This window comes from Doryrhamphus excisus, linkage group LG11 (assembly GCF_037039965.1).
Source record: "Doryrhamphus excisus strain RoL-2023G ecotype Guam linkage group LG11, RoL_Dexc_Guam_v1.1, whole genome shotgun sequence".
Classification (NCBI taxonomy): Eukaryota; Metazoa; Chordata; class Actinopteri; order Syngnathiformes; family Syngnathidae; genus Doryrhamphus; species Doryrhamphus excisus.
The window spans coordinates 4,650,910-4,664,925 of record NC_136367.1 but is presented as its reverse complement, the minus strand read 5'-3'; the positions used below and the strand labels follow the sequence as shown (position 1 = coordinate 4,664,925).

The 14,016-nt window shown below is 38.9% G+C and overlaps 1 protein-coding gene across 11 annotated transcripts in view; it reads right to left on the bottom strand.

Moving 5' to 3' along the window:
- Positions 1–14,016, bottom strand: part of gphnb (gephyrin b) — a 179,251-nt gene that overhangs the window by 104,124 nt on the left and 61,111 nt on the right. For 10 of the 11 annotated variants that reach the window (XR_009119165.2, XM_058046186.2, XM_078794532.1 and 7 more), the window contains one exon: positions 3,435–3,565. Coding sequence is in view for 10 of the 11 variants with exons in the window: in XM_058046186.2 (XP_057902169.2) it covers positions 3,435–3,565 (131 nt within the window). In the remaining variant the exon portion in view is untranslated. Of the gene's footprint in view, positions 1–3,434; positions 3,566–7,930; positions 7,951–14,016 lie in introns of those variants that run through there. The other variant, XM_078794535.1, reaches the window with a different exon arrangement.

Below are 14,016 nucleotides of genomic sequence, written 5' to 3'. Positions count from 1 at the left end.
TCTAGTTTGCGAGTTAGCATGTGTCTCAAGACCCTGCAGTTGCGCAATATGTTGTAAATAAAAAGAGTATAAATGTGACTATAGTCGTGTTTTGTCATGTCTACAGGGCTCTAATAATGCTTTGTTCATTTTAATCTGAAAAAAATAATTTGTCTACCCACCAACTATATGTGGTTTCTTAAGTTTTTATTATTTGCCGTTTTATTATTATTATTATATTTTTTTATTTATTACTGATTGATTGATTTTCTTTATTCTTGATTTGTTTATTTATTTTTCATCTTATTTTGTGCAGAAAAATAAAAAGTAAGATATTTGAGAACAGTGGAATGTTTTATCAGAGCTTTTATTGTAGAAAATCGAAACCAAAGCAAAGTTTATTCATTTTTCTGTTTTTAATAAATGCGTTTTGTTTTTTTTTGGAAAATCTGATGCGGCCCAGACTCGCCCAGACCCGAGCTCCAGTGACCCCCAAGTAAATTGAGTTTGAGACCCCTGCAGTACTGGGTCATCCATTCATCCATTTCCTAGGGTTGTGGGTATGCTGGAGCCTATCCCAGCTGGTGGCCAGCCAATCACAGGGCACATATAGACAAACAAGCATTCACACTCACATTCATACCTATGGAGTCGCCGTTTAACCTAGAATACTTTTGAAATGTGTGTGGAAACCCGAAAAATCAGCTAAACTGACTGTGTGGCCTACATGCTAACCACTCGTCCACCGTGCGGCCCAGTATTGGGTCAACATAGGAAATGTATGCAAACCACTTCTATCTGAGAGCCCATCTACACATTTCCAAATGTGTTTGGAAATGTCATAAACAGTAGCAGAAATTTCTTGCAAACGACAAGGCAGATAATTATAAGCAGCTGGTGGCAAACCTCCTGAAGTCCTACAAAGCCCTCGGCTGCAATATGATACACTTTTTGCGTCCCATTCTAAGTTTCTTTCCACTGAATTGTGGAGAAGTAAGCGATGAGCACGGGGAACGATTCCACCAGGACATTGCGGATATGGAGAAACGATATCAGGGAAAGCGAAATCCGTCTAAGCTTGCTGACTTCTGTCAGAATGTGGTCTGGGATGACCCTGCTGATGAGTATAAGAGACAAGCCAAAAAGTCTTGTCCAGATACTGAATAAAGGGAAGTTTTCTTGTTTTAAGTTATACCTTAGCTCGTTTTTCAGAATATATTCAATTAAAAGCGAAAATAACCTAAATCTACGGCATAAACAGACGTGATTTTGATGTAAAACAATATCATTAAATATCTTGAATACATTAGCTAACTGTCTGCTTGCAGCACATCTTCATGAACCTTCTTAACATATTTCACATGACAACATTCATATCCTCTTCATTACATCTTAGCTGCTAAAAAAGATGAGCCACAGAAAAGGCAAGCGACCCGGAAGACGCCAGGTTGAGGTCGTCGGATAATGTACACGTCACACGCGGTCCAATCGAGGTGGGCCGTTACAGAGATAAGTGTGAAGACAATCCAGAACGCACTAAAGTGACCAAGTATTTTTTTTTTGTACATTTTTGTACCAGACCACAAGGGTGAACACACCTAAAAATGTCATCCAGTACTTCTCTACAAGAGAGGAGAAATATGATCTCAGGGAAGAACTACATTTGAAACACTTATATGCTAGGACTACGTTAAAAAGCCATAGCATTTCAGTATGTGGAATCAAACTATGGAATGGATTGAGTAAGGAAATCAAACAATGCACAACGATGAGCCAATTCAAGAAACAATACAAGCAGTTGATGTTTGCTAAATACAAGGATGAAGAGTCTTGAACCAGCCATGATGTGCTATACATATCACTATATTGACACTTACTATGGTACCCATTATGGCATTGGATGCTCATATCACCTCTTACTTCAGTACGTGACAAAAAATAAATATTTAAAAAAAAATTTAAAAATTTAAAAAATAAAACAAAAAAAAGAAAAAAATTAATAAATACAAAAATTAAAAAATAAATTAAAAAAAATGTAAAAAAACCCAAATGATATTAGGAAAGCAGGAAGTGAACAAATGTAACAGTTACTGATTGTAAAAGTACCAGATGGAGGGGTAGGATTTAATAAGCTCTGCTTCTTCCTACTCCTTTTGGACATGTGGAACTGATTATGGGATGCATTCAATTGTAATCTGATGCATGTTCAAATGAAATTAAACCATTACCATTACCTTAAGAGTACCGAAACATGACCTTAAAATGAACGTACATACATACATGAGGCATAACTGATAACTATATGGGAAAGGTGATTTCAGTTCATTTTCTTTTTCCAAAAATGAGGCAGCGAGGTTGCTCTACATGGCTGATGCAGCAGTAGTAGCAGCATGCTAAGGTCAGTGCTGAAGCCTGGTTTCAGCACCACGGACAGCACCATCAGTCTATCACCGGGATGGGAGGAGGTGAAGGGCTGTGCTGGTGCTTTTTTTTTTGTAAGGGTGTGTGTGTGTGTGTGTGTGTGTGGGAGGGGGGTGGTGGGGGGGTTCCCTGGTAGATTTCAGGACACGGTCATTAGCACATTGCTTCACACACAAAGCCTCATAACCGCCGCATCCATGTGGGGGGAATAAAGTCTGCCGCATGTGTGAGATCTCGCCTTTCATGAAATATTGATCGAGGTAGCCTCACACAGGATGGACAGCAAGAAAGACAGGGAGTGGGGTGTGGGGTGTGGGGGGTATATGGGAGGATATTCCCGTGGACACGGCTTTAAAATCGTGCATCCACCCCATCAACCCCCGTCCATTTTACCTCTTAAAATATCCTTTAGTAAGGCATCGAGATGAACCCACGGTCACATGACAAAGCAATATACACGCACAAATGAAGGCCGACGGCAAACAGATCCAACACATCCACATCTCCTCCACTCCATCCACGCTGCGTGTTCAGCCCCCATCCAAAACCCAGCCGGAGCCGCCAACATGTGTCATGAGCGCGGCACTGTCATTCACCTCCACGCACACACACACACATGGTCTTTTTGGCACAGGCCATGCCGTGCCGTGCAGTGCAGTGCCATCCAGTAAGAAACAATGAAATAAAAAAAAAAACAATCCACACACGTCCGTGTTTAACGACACGCTCTCAGCTGTAATTTCCAGCTCTGACAAGTAGATCGGGACATGAATTATTCAATGCACATCAACCGGGCGCCTCTTCCTCCTCCTTCCCCTTCAAGGATTCGACACGAGCGGACACAAAGCGACGCCGAGCCCACCTTGACATCCACCATCCACGGCACACGCTTCACGCAACCTACCGTGGATGGTTCTTTTCATGAACATACAAGATGTTCACAAGGAGAAGCCGGGCACGTCCAAGATGTAGACGACTTCAAAATATCCAAATAAGGTGAATTAAAAATAATAATAATAATAAATAAAGCTTACCTGTCAGGACTCCGACCCGGATTTGGTGGTCGTGGTTCGTTAAAATCATCCCGTCTGACGCCATGTTCAGCAGCGCTGTCGCCCGCACCGAGAACTCACGGCAGGGCCCAGAGCCGATCGCATCGAACTTGCTGGGGAGAGGGAGGGGGAGAGGGAGAGGGAGGAGGAGGAGGAAGCAGGGATGGAGGAAGAAGAAGAAGAAGAAGAAAAAAAGAGGAGGGAGATGAGGAGGGTTGGGATATGGCAAGAAAAAAAAATGGCAGGCGAGATGAGTAGAATGTCGAGCGAGCAATCACTGCATGGACGTGTGCATCACTCAGCTGGCCCACTGACACACTACAACTACACACTTCACTGTGGACGACCACACACTCCATGCAGACCCACCTCCTTATTAAAAAATATATAAATATATACATACATATAAATATATACATATATACACATACATATATACACACACAAATATGTACACATATACACACACACACACACACAAATATATACACATGTATACACATATACACACACACACACAAATATATGCACATGTATACACATATACACACATGTATATGCACACAAATATATACACATGCATACAAATATACACACACAAATATATACACATGTATACAAATATACACACACACACAAATATATACACATGTATACAAATATACACACACACATATATATATATATATATATACACACACACACAAATATATATATATACACAAATATATATTATATTATATATATTAATACTTTTGAAAATAATAATTTTTTAAACAAAATGTCAACATTAGTACAAACAAACTCAAAACAAAGGGGGCGCTGGTATACAAATTAGTTACAAATCTAGATTTTTAACTATGCATTTTATTGATATTGTACTGTGGTAAAAGTCATATTTTGGTTGTGTCAAATATGTACATATAAAATTTAAAAACAAGGTGTAATATTAATTAGATACAAAAGAGTAAAGTTATGTATATGCACATATATAATAATACAGTAAAGTCTCGTTATATCGATATCGGTTATAACGAATTACTGCTTATTACGATACTATTTTCATTTCCCGGCAAATCTCTAGTCTTTTATGATATAATTAGTTCCGTTAGTACGATACCCGGTTATTATGATAATCCGGTTACTACGATGCCCTTTTCATCTCCCGCCAGCCAATTTGGTCTGCTTATATCGATACAAAAGCAGCTTAAATCAATCTTTGCTTAAGGATTTCAATACCAACTTTATTTTTCACACTTCCACCACCAGAGCGCAGCACACACACCGATTCCCGCACTTCCTGGTTCACAGGTCATGCTCAACCCGCCCCACATAGCTGGCCAAACACATGCCTGCAACAGAAGAACCAACTGACATAGCATACACACCTATTCCAACGAAGACACAAGCGTACAAATACATGTATTTAATTGTGTTGTATTCAGATATCTTTTTCAGATTCTGGCTTTTATTTTTTGTTTTGACAATTTCAACTTGAATATAAATGTTATGAAGTTTCAGTACACTGTTCACTTAGCCAATTAGCTAAGCTAATTTTTATGACACTTTATTTTGTGTCATATAGCCTACAATGCTGTTATTTTGTGTATTTAAGTATATTTAAGTATATTGCTGTGCTTATTAACATTGTCCAAGGTGGTGCTTATAATTAATAAGTGTCAGGAGAAGCCACGGATTATACAACATGTCTACTTTGTGCGGCTTTGACTTTGTGGATCATTAATGTTATGCAAGGTGGCGGTCGTCATTAATATGCAGAGCGAAGAATGATCACGTTGTCCAGGTTGGGCGTCTCGTGTATTAGAAAGTCCTCTACGACGACAACGACAACTAGTGTGTGAAGATACCAACTCCTTCACTAAAATGTCATGTTTTATTCCACTATCCACTCCATATTTATGGCAAATATAACTATCGATACTGTTGATATGATATGAGGATGGCAATTATTAGTGGGTACATCCCCATCTGTCTGATCGGATGAAGGTCCAACATTACCTTCTGCAGGTTTCATCTCAATGGATTTAGCATTCTCACGCCTACAATTGAATGGAGATGATGTCAGTTTCATGGTTGGTTCGCTGAAGACACACATGGCAACATGCGTGAAGCGAGCCAATCAAGCTGGAAGTGTGGCCCCGTTTCTTGCAACTGTGTCCATGCATATGTGTGTGTGTGTGTGTGTTAATGAATTATGCATATTGATACCAAAGCTGGAGCATGGACATTTTCTTTCCATGAGAACAAACAAGAGAAATTATACACAGTGGAAGCGTGCAGAAAGTCTATAAATAGCAGCAGAGCGTTTTTAGCCGGGGGGATGTGGTTGCATTTTTTTTTATTTTTTTTTTTTTATTTTTTTTTTACAGGTCAGACTATGATCTTCTCCCACAAGACATTCCTCTTAAGGGTCATGCCGGCAGAGCAAAAATGCATCAATGGGGAGAATTCATAGGAGGGAGACCCCGCATATAATGTCATATTGGGAAGTAAGAGTAATGCCGTCCCACAGCGGGGTGTGACCAACATGAAAACGGGGTTGCCAGGTTGTGTCAATATCTTGTTTGTGTTTTATTATACCTGGATGAACCTCAATGTTTTCATGTTTCTTTCCCAATTTTAAGTCCTAGACAAACATTTTATATGCCACTTATCTTCACTAGCTGGTATGCTGGTGTGAAACTGATAATAAATACCGTACTTTCCGGACTGTAAGTCACACTTTTTTTCATAGGTTGGCTGTTCCTGCGACTTATACTCCAGAGCGACTTATAAATGAAAAAAGTGTTTATGTTCCATAAACACTGGACACTTTTTGTGTTCATGTTTATTTTTTGTGTAGCTGAATAACCATTGTGTTAGCATATCTTACACCTATTCAGCCTGTTCTCTATTCTTTTATTGGTAGAACTTGCCTTCCAAGAGGACGTAATGTCTGTTTTGGTCAAGTAGTTTGGAAAATAAATTACCCGCAAAAAATGCGACTTATACTCCAGTGCGACTTATGTATCTTTTTTTTCTACCTAATTATGAATTTTTGGCCTTGTGCGACTTATACTCTGGATATAGTCCAGTCCTTATACTTCAGAAAATACGGTATTTAATTGATTACTGTCCACTGGACAGAATGGTTGCAGAGCTTGAGCAGCGGTTTTGCAGTGTAGATTGTGTGTACTTGTGTACATTTAATGGTGGCCTATAACAATTGAGTATCTCTACTAAATCTGTACAAAAGTGGGAAAGTTATATCCTGGTTCTTGTTCCTTATTTGTTTTTTGGATTCCCTAATGTCTACTACATTCATTCATATCCTGTGCATCTCCAGAGGGCTAAGCCCCCCCTGTCCTTAGAACCTAGTGACGCCCCTGCATAGATCATTTATAATGATAATAATAATAATAATAATAATAATAATAATAATAATAATAATAATAATAATAATAATTAGGAAACAACAAAACCATTTGTAGAGACCAGGCCTGCATGACTGACAGCTTTCTAGCTTAGAATTTAGATTACAGCTCCATAGGATGATTTTTTTTCACAAGCTCACACATCATGTTTAGGACCATGTGCTTACGTTTTCAAGAAATAACACAATTTTTGTAAAAAAACATAAATAAATAAAATTGCTAAATACAAGGGTGAAGATATGCTATATATATATATCACTATATTGACGGTTACTATGGTACCCATTATGTCATTGTATGGCCATATCACTTCGTACTTCGGTACGTGACAAAAATAAAATAAAAAACAAACAAAAAAAAAACTTTAACTATATTATGAAAGCAGGAAGTGAACAAATGTAACATTTACTGATTGTAAAAGTACCAGATGGAGGGGTAGGATTTAATAAGCTTTGCTTCTTCCTATTCCTTTTGGACATGTGGAACTGTGAACTGATTATGTGATGCATTCAATTGTAATCTGATGCATGTTCAAATGAAATTAAACCATTACCATTTAAAATGAACTTCCAATGGTCTTCCACTCTTGGTAGAAATGAACAGAAAGAAGTAAAATAAGCCATCAAGTCAAAGGTACATTTATGCAGACAATTCAAAAGACAAGCTCCTCCCGCAAGCTGATGACCTTGAGTAAAGTGTCAGCGTTGGTGTGTGATGCAAAAAAAAAAAAAAAAAAAAATCACTCTCATGGTAGAGTGAATCGAGATCTCAATTATTTTTTCAATGGAGTCTTGACTTCTGAGTGCCTTTCCTAGTACGGTTGTATTACTCAAAAGTATAAAAGAACTTAGTCCAGGACTTAGTTTGGATACTTCCAAAGTCAGGATCGTGAAAGCAAAACCCCAAAACTGTGACGCACAAACACACACAGAATTCCCTTGCTGATGCTAACAGGAAGTGGGAACCCCATCTGGTGTTTACGCACGGCAGGAGTGTGTATATGCCCGTGCACATGTGCACGCATTGTAATTGCGGCGTAATTACCTCACTGTCACTCGAGCTGCTTGCTGCTCACGGATAGGTGATGAGGAGGCAAGGGCCATCGCTCTCCCCTTTTTCCCTCGCCATCCATCACAATAATAAGGAGAGCCCCCAGCTGACGGAGGAAGCAGTAAACATGGACTTCTCGGTGGTGATTCACCTCCTTCCTCGTTGTCAAGATGCAGATGCGAGGGGAGGAAAAAAGAGACGATCTATAAGCATGTGGGACATACTGTATGTCAGGGTTGGGGGGTTGGGGGGGGCGTCGTCTGAATATATGGTAGCAGAGGTTCTTTGACTTTTGTTTTACGACTGTGTCATGATTTTTTTCTTTTAAATTGCAAGGAGAATGGAGAACGTTGCAGAGCCGCCCATTGTCATAAAACATGCAGGGCATGTCTCCAAAGAGCCACAAGGCTTTACTTCCACCTCAACGAGCAACCATTCCTACAGGAATACACCCAGCTGCGGGACGTGTGCACCACGGCGCATGCGTAGGTTTTACACCCAATAAATACTTTAATTGAATATCGAGTTATTCATAGTACTCCGCAAATGTGTGTGTTTTGGTTTGGCTCGCTTGTCTGCAACAGACGATTAAACTTGTTGCTTCTTGAGCCAATCATATGTCGTCTTGGCCAGTTGCCCTGCTGATGAGGACAAGCTGTTCTTTAATTAAAATAAAGGGAGAAAAAGGGGGCAGGAGGGGAAGAAAAACAGGAACTATCCTTGAGGCTGAGGTGATATTATCCCGCGATGCCTTCTGCAGAACACCTGACTACATCGGTGCCAATGTCACTGAAGTGAAAACGAAAACAATTATCCATCTGCGGAAGAGTAGCAGACATTTAATTGCTGGGGCGTCTTGTTTAGCCAACGTAATCAGACAACAATGTAGTGAAGATGCTGGGAAGATTGAACCTATTATTATTATTTAACGGGACAAAAAAAAAAAGATGACGTGTTTGTGAGTGGAGACCCCGACCACTATTACAATGCCTTGCTTCCCCCAGGCTTCAGAATCAAACCCATTTCATGATGACACCATATGGACTAAGTTCATATAAGACCTATAAAAATTAGGTCAGATTCCTAAAAATCCAGCAATTTTCTATGCTGCTTATGGTTTGCTGGAGCCTATCCCAGTGTTGCCTAAATGGTAGCTGGCACTTGGCTGGGTTAATTTGCAGTTGTGAATATAAAAAAGAGACTTCTAGCATAATTGCGTTGGTTAGCAAAAGATTCTCAACCACCGATGACATCATTGACGGGCAAAAGGCCCGGCTTCTGGTGTCTGTTTTCTGTATATTGTACACTAAGTGGAACATTTTGGCAAAATTTTGGTGTAAAATTTCAACATTAACCAAAAAACATGCTAACCGGAGCCTATGCTAACCAAGGTTCCATAGTCACATAATCATTGACGGGCAAAAGGCCCAACTTTGCAGTACATTGTACGTCAAGTGGAACACTTTGGCAAAATTTTGGTGTAAAATTTCAACATTAACCAAAAAACATGCTAACCGGAGCCTATGCTAACCAAGGTTCCATAGTCACATAACCATTGACGGGCAAAAGGCCCAACTTTGCAGTACATTGTACGCTAAGTGGAACAATTTGGCAACATTTTGGTGTAAAATTTCAACATTAACCAAAAAACATGCTAACCGGAGCCTATGCTAAACAAGGTTCCATAGTCACATAATCATTGACGGGCAAAAGGCCCAACTTTGCAGTACATTGTACGCTAAGTGGAACAATTTGGCAACATTTTGGTGTAAAATTTCAACATTAACCAAAAAACATTCTAACCGGGGCATATGCTAACCAAGGTTCCATAGTCACATAATTATTGACGGGCAAAAGGCCCAACTTTGCAATACATTATACGCTAAGTGGAACACTTTGGCAAAATTTTGGTGTAAAATTTCATCATTAACCAAAAAACATGCTAACCGGAGCCTATGCTAACCAAGGTTCCATAGTCACATAATCATTGACGGCAAAAGGCCCAACTTTGCAGTACATTGTACGCCAAGTGGAACACTTTGGCAAAATTTTGGCGTAAAATTTCAACATTAACCAGAAAACATGCTAACCGGAGCCTATGCTAACCAAGGTTCCATAGTCACATAATCATTGACGGGCAAAAGGCCCAACTTTGCAGTACATTGTACGCCAAGTGGAACACTTTGGCAAAATTTTGGCGTAAAATTTCAACATTAACCAAAAAACATGCTAACCGGAGCCTATGCTAACCAAGGTTCCATAGTCACATAACCATTGACGGGCAAAAGGCCCAACTTTGCAGTACATTGTACGCTAAGTGGAACAATTTGGCAACATTTTGGTGTAAAATTTCAACATTAACCAAAAAACATGCTAACCGGAGCCTATGCTAACCAAGGTTCCATAGTCACATAATCATTGACGGGCAAAAGGCCCAACTTTGCAGTACATTGTACGTCAAGTGGAACACTTTGGCAAAATTTTGGTGTAAAATTTCAACATTAACCAAAAAACATGCTAACCGGAGCCTATGCTAACCAAGGTTCCATAGTCACATAACCATTGACGGGCAAAAGGCCCAACTTTGCAGTACATTGTACGCTAAGTGGAACAATTTGGCAACATTTTGGTGTAAAATTTCAACATTAACCAAAAAACATGCTAACCGGAGCCTATGCTAAACAAGGTTCCATAGTCACATAATCATTGACGGGCAAAAGGCCCAACTTTGCAGTACATTGTACGCTAAGTGGAACAATTTGGCAACATTTTGGTGTAAAATTTCAACATTAACCAAAAAACATTCTAACCGGGGCATATGCTAACCAAGGTTCCATAGTCACATAATTATTGACGGGCAAAAGGCCCAACTTTGCAATACATTATACGCTAAGTGGAACACTTTGGCAAAATTTTGGTGTAAAATTTCATCATTAACCAAAAAACATGCTAACCGGAGCCTATGCTAACCAAGGTTCCATAGTCACATAATCATTGACGGGCAAAAGGCCCAACTTTGCAGTACATTGTACGCCAAGTGGAACACTTTGGCAAAATTTTGGCGTAAAATTTCAACATTAACCAAAAAACATGCTAACCGGAGCCTATGCTAACCAAGGTTCCATAGTCACATAACCATTGACGGGCAAAAGGCCCAACTTTGCAGTACATTGTATGCTAAGTGGAACAATTTGGCAACATTTTGGTGTAAAATTTCAACATTAACCAAAAAACATTCTAACCGGGGCATATGCTAACCAAGGTTCCATAGTCACATAATCATTGACGGGCAAAAGGCCCAACTTTGCAGTACATTATACGCTAAGTGGAACATTTTGGCAAAATTTTGGTGTAAAATTTCATAATTAACCAAAAAACATGCTAACCGGAGCCTATGCTAACCAAGGTTCCATAGTCACATAATCATTGACGGCAAAAGGCCCAACTTTGCAGTACATTGTACGCCAAGTGGAACACTTTGGCAAAATTTTGGCGTAAAATTTCAACATTAACCAGAAAACATGCTAACCGGAGCCTATGCTAACCAAGGTTCCATAGTCACATAATCATTGACGGGCAAAAGGCCCAACTTTGCAGTACATTGTACGCCAAGTGGAACACTTTGGCAAAATTTTGGCGTAAAATTTCAACATTAACCAAAAAACATGCTAACCGGAGCCTATGCTAACCAAGGTTCCATAGTCACATAACCATTGACGGGCAAAAGGCCCAACTTTGCAGTACATTGTACGCTAAGTGGAACAATTTGGCAACATTTTGGTGTAAAATTTCAACATTAACCAAAAAACATTCTAACCGGGGCATATGCTAACCAAGGTTCCATAGTCACATAATCATTGACGGGCAAAAGGCCGAACTTTGCATTACATTGTACGCCAAGTGGAACACTTTGGCAAAATTTTGGTGTAAAATTTCAACATTAACCAAAAAACATGCTAACCAGGGCCTATGCTAACCAAGGTTCCATAGTCACATAATCATTGACGGGCAAAAGACCCAACTTTGCAGTACATTGTATGCTAAGTGGAACATTTTGGCAAAATTTTGGTGAAAAATTTCACCATTAACCAAAAAACATGCTAACCGGGGCGTATGCTAACCAAGGTTCCATAGTCGCATAATGCAACCAATACCCAGAAGTCCATAACTTCATGTTCTGTTGTTAAATAACATTTAAAAACATGATACCTAGCATTTCCAATTTTGGTTCTTTGGTAGGTGAAATTGAAACAAAAACAAAATTCCTATCATCATTATTATCGTACAAAAACAACATCTGACTAATGTGTTAATACACACACTGTATTAGCTCAGGCACATATAAAGATCATCCACAACAATTATAGCCAGTAGTTCATTTGTTTTGTGGTCAAACTTGATGTTTTTATACAATGCATTAAACAGTGTACAGTATTGTGTGATATATGGAAGTGTTTACAGATAACGGGGCCTTGTATGTATTCATACAAGGGCCTTGTAGCATCGCATTTGCATAATTAACAGACTGGCATTTGAGAAGTAGAATGTCAGCCTTGGACACTAAAACTACCGCAGGTCAATTTTTCAGCCATGTAATTGGCTCCTAATGGAAAAGTGTTTAAAAAGCAGAGATTTCGCCCTTAATACCTCTCCCCCAAAATAGTCTTCTTGCTAACGGTCTCGCTTTCGCTTTCCATTACGTTCGATCCTGGATGTTGATTATCCGCTTGCAAAATTTGTGAAAATGACCTCAAATGCACTACAAATTATGAATTATTTGCATATTTTAAAAAGGTACAGTATACTGGTTTGAAATGTCTGTATCCATTTGATGTTCTAACAACAACAAAAAAAACCTTAAACTGTATTATGGAAAGCAGGAAGTGAACAAATGTAACAGTTACTGATTGTAAAAGTACCAGATGGATGGGTAGGATTTAATAAGCTTTGCTTCTTCCTACTCCTTTTGGACATGTGGAACTGTGAACTGATTATGTGATGCATTCAATTGTAATCTGATGCATGTTCAAATGAAATTAAACCATTACCATATCTTTGTTGGCTAGGACCGATTTGAAGTGATTCGGTCAAGGAACCTCAAAAGTATTCTAGCAGAGGAGCAGTAACTCGTGGATGGTGCTTGACTCCAATACTTCCGAGCTAATGACACCCCAGCTTGATGACTCGCATACAAAATACCTGACCAATATCAATAACAATGGAACATTGGAAAAATGGAATTCGGAAACTGTTGACACAGTCAATTATTTCTTCACTTTCTCTTAATGTTGAGACACTATGGAAGTAGGGATGCTTCCATTGATCGACCACCGATTGGCTGATTTCTGTGGATCGGCATATACCGATCAATGCCTTTCAGTACCGATCACAAAAACTTACATCATTTCTTATGGAAAAAATAATGCTGTAAATTCAGTTTTTATTAGATTTTTAGGAATGGATTATGGTAATGGTTTTATTTCATTTGAACATGCATCAGATTACAATTGAATGCATCACATAAATCAGTTCACAGTTCCACATGTCCAAAAGGAGTAGGAAGAAGCAAAGCTTATTAAATCCTACCCCTCCATCTGGTACTTTTACAATCCGTAACTGTTACATTTGTTCACTTCCTGCTTTCCATAATACAGCTTAAGTTTTTTTTTTTTTAATAATGTATGAGCATCCAATGCCATAATGGGTACCATAGTAAGTGTCAATATAGTGATATATATAGCACATCATGACTGGTTCAAGACTCTTCATCCTTGTATTTAGCAAACATCAACTGCTTGTATTGTTTCTTGAATTGGCTCATCGTTGTGCATTGTTTGATTTCCTTACTCAATCCATTCCATAGTTTGATTCCACATACTGAAATGCTATGGCTTTTTTTTTTTTTGGTGTTTCAAATGTAGTTCTTCCCTGAGATCATATTTCTCCTCTCTTGTAGAGAAGTATTGGACGACATTTTTAGGTAATTGGTTCTTTTTATCCTTATGCATTATTTTAGCTGTTTGAAGATGAACTATATCAGCAAGTTGAAGTATTTGTGATTTTAGAAATAAGGAGTTAGT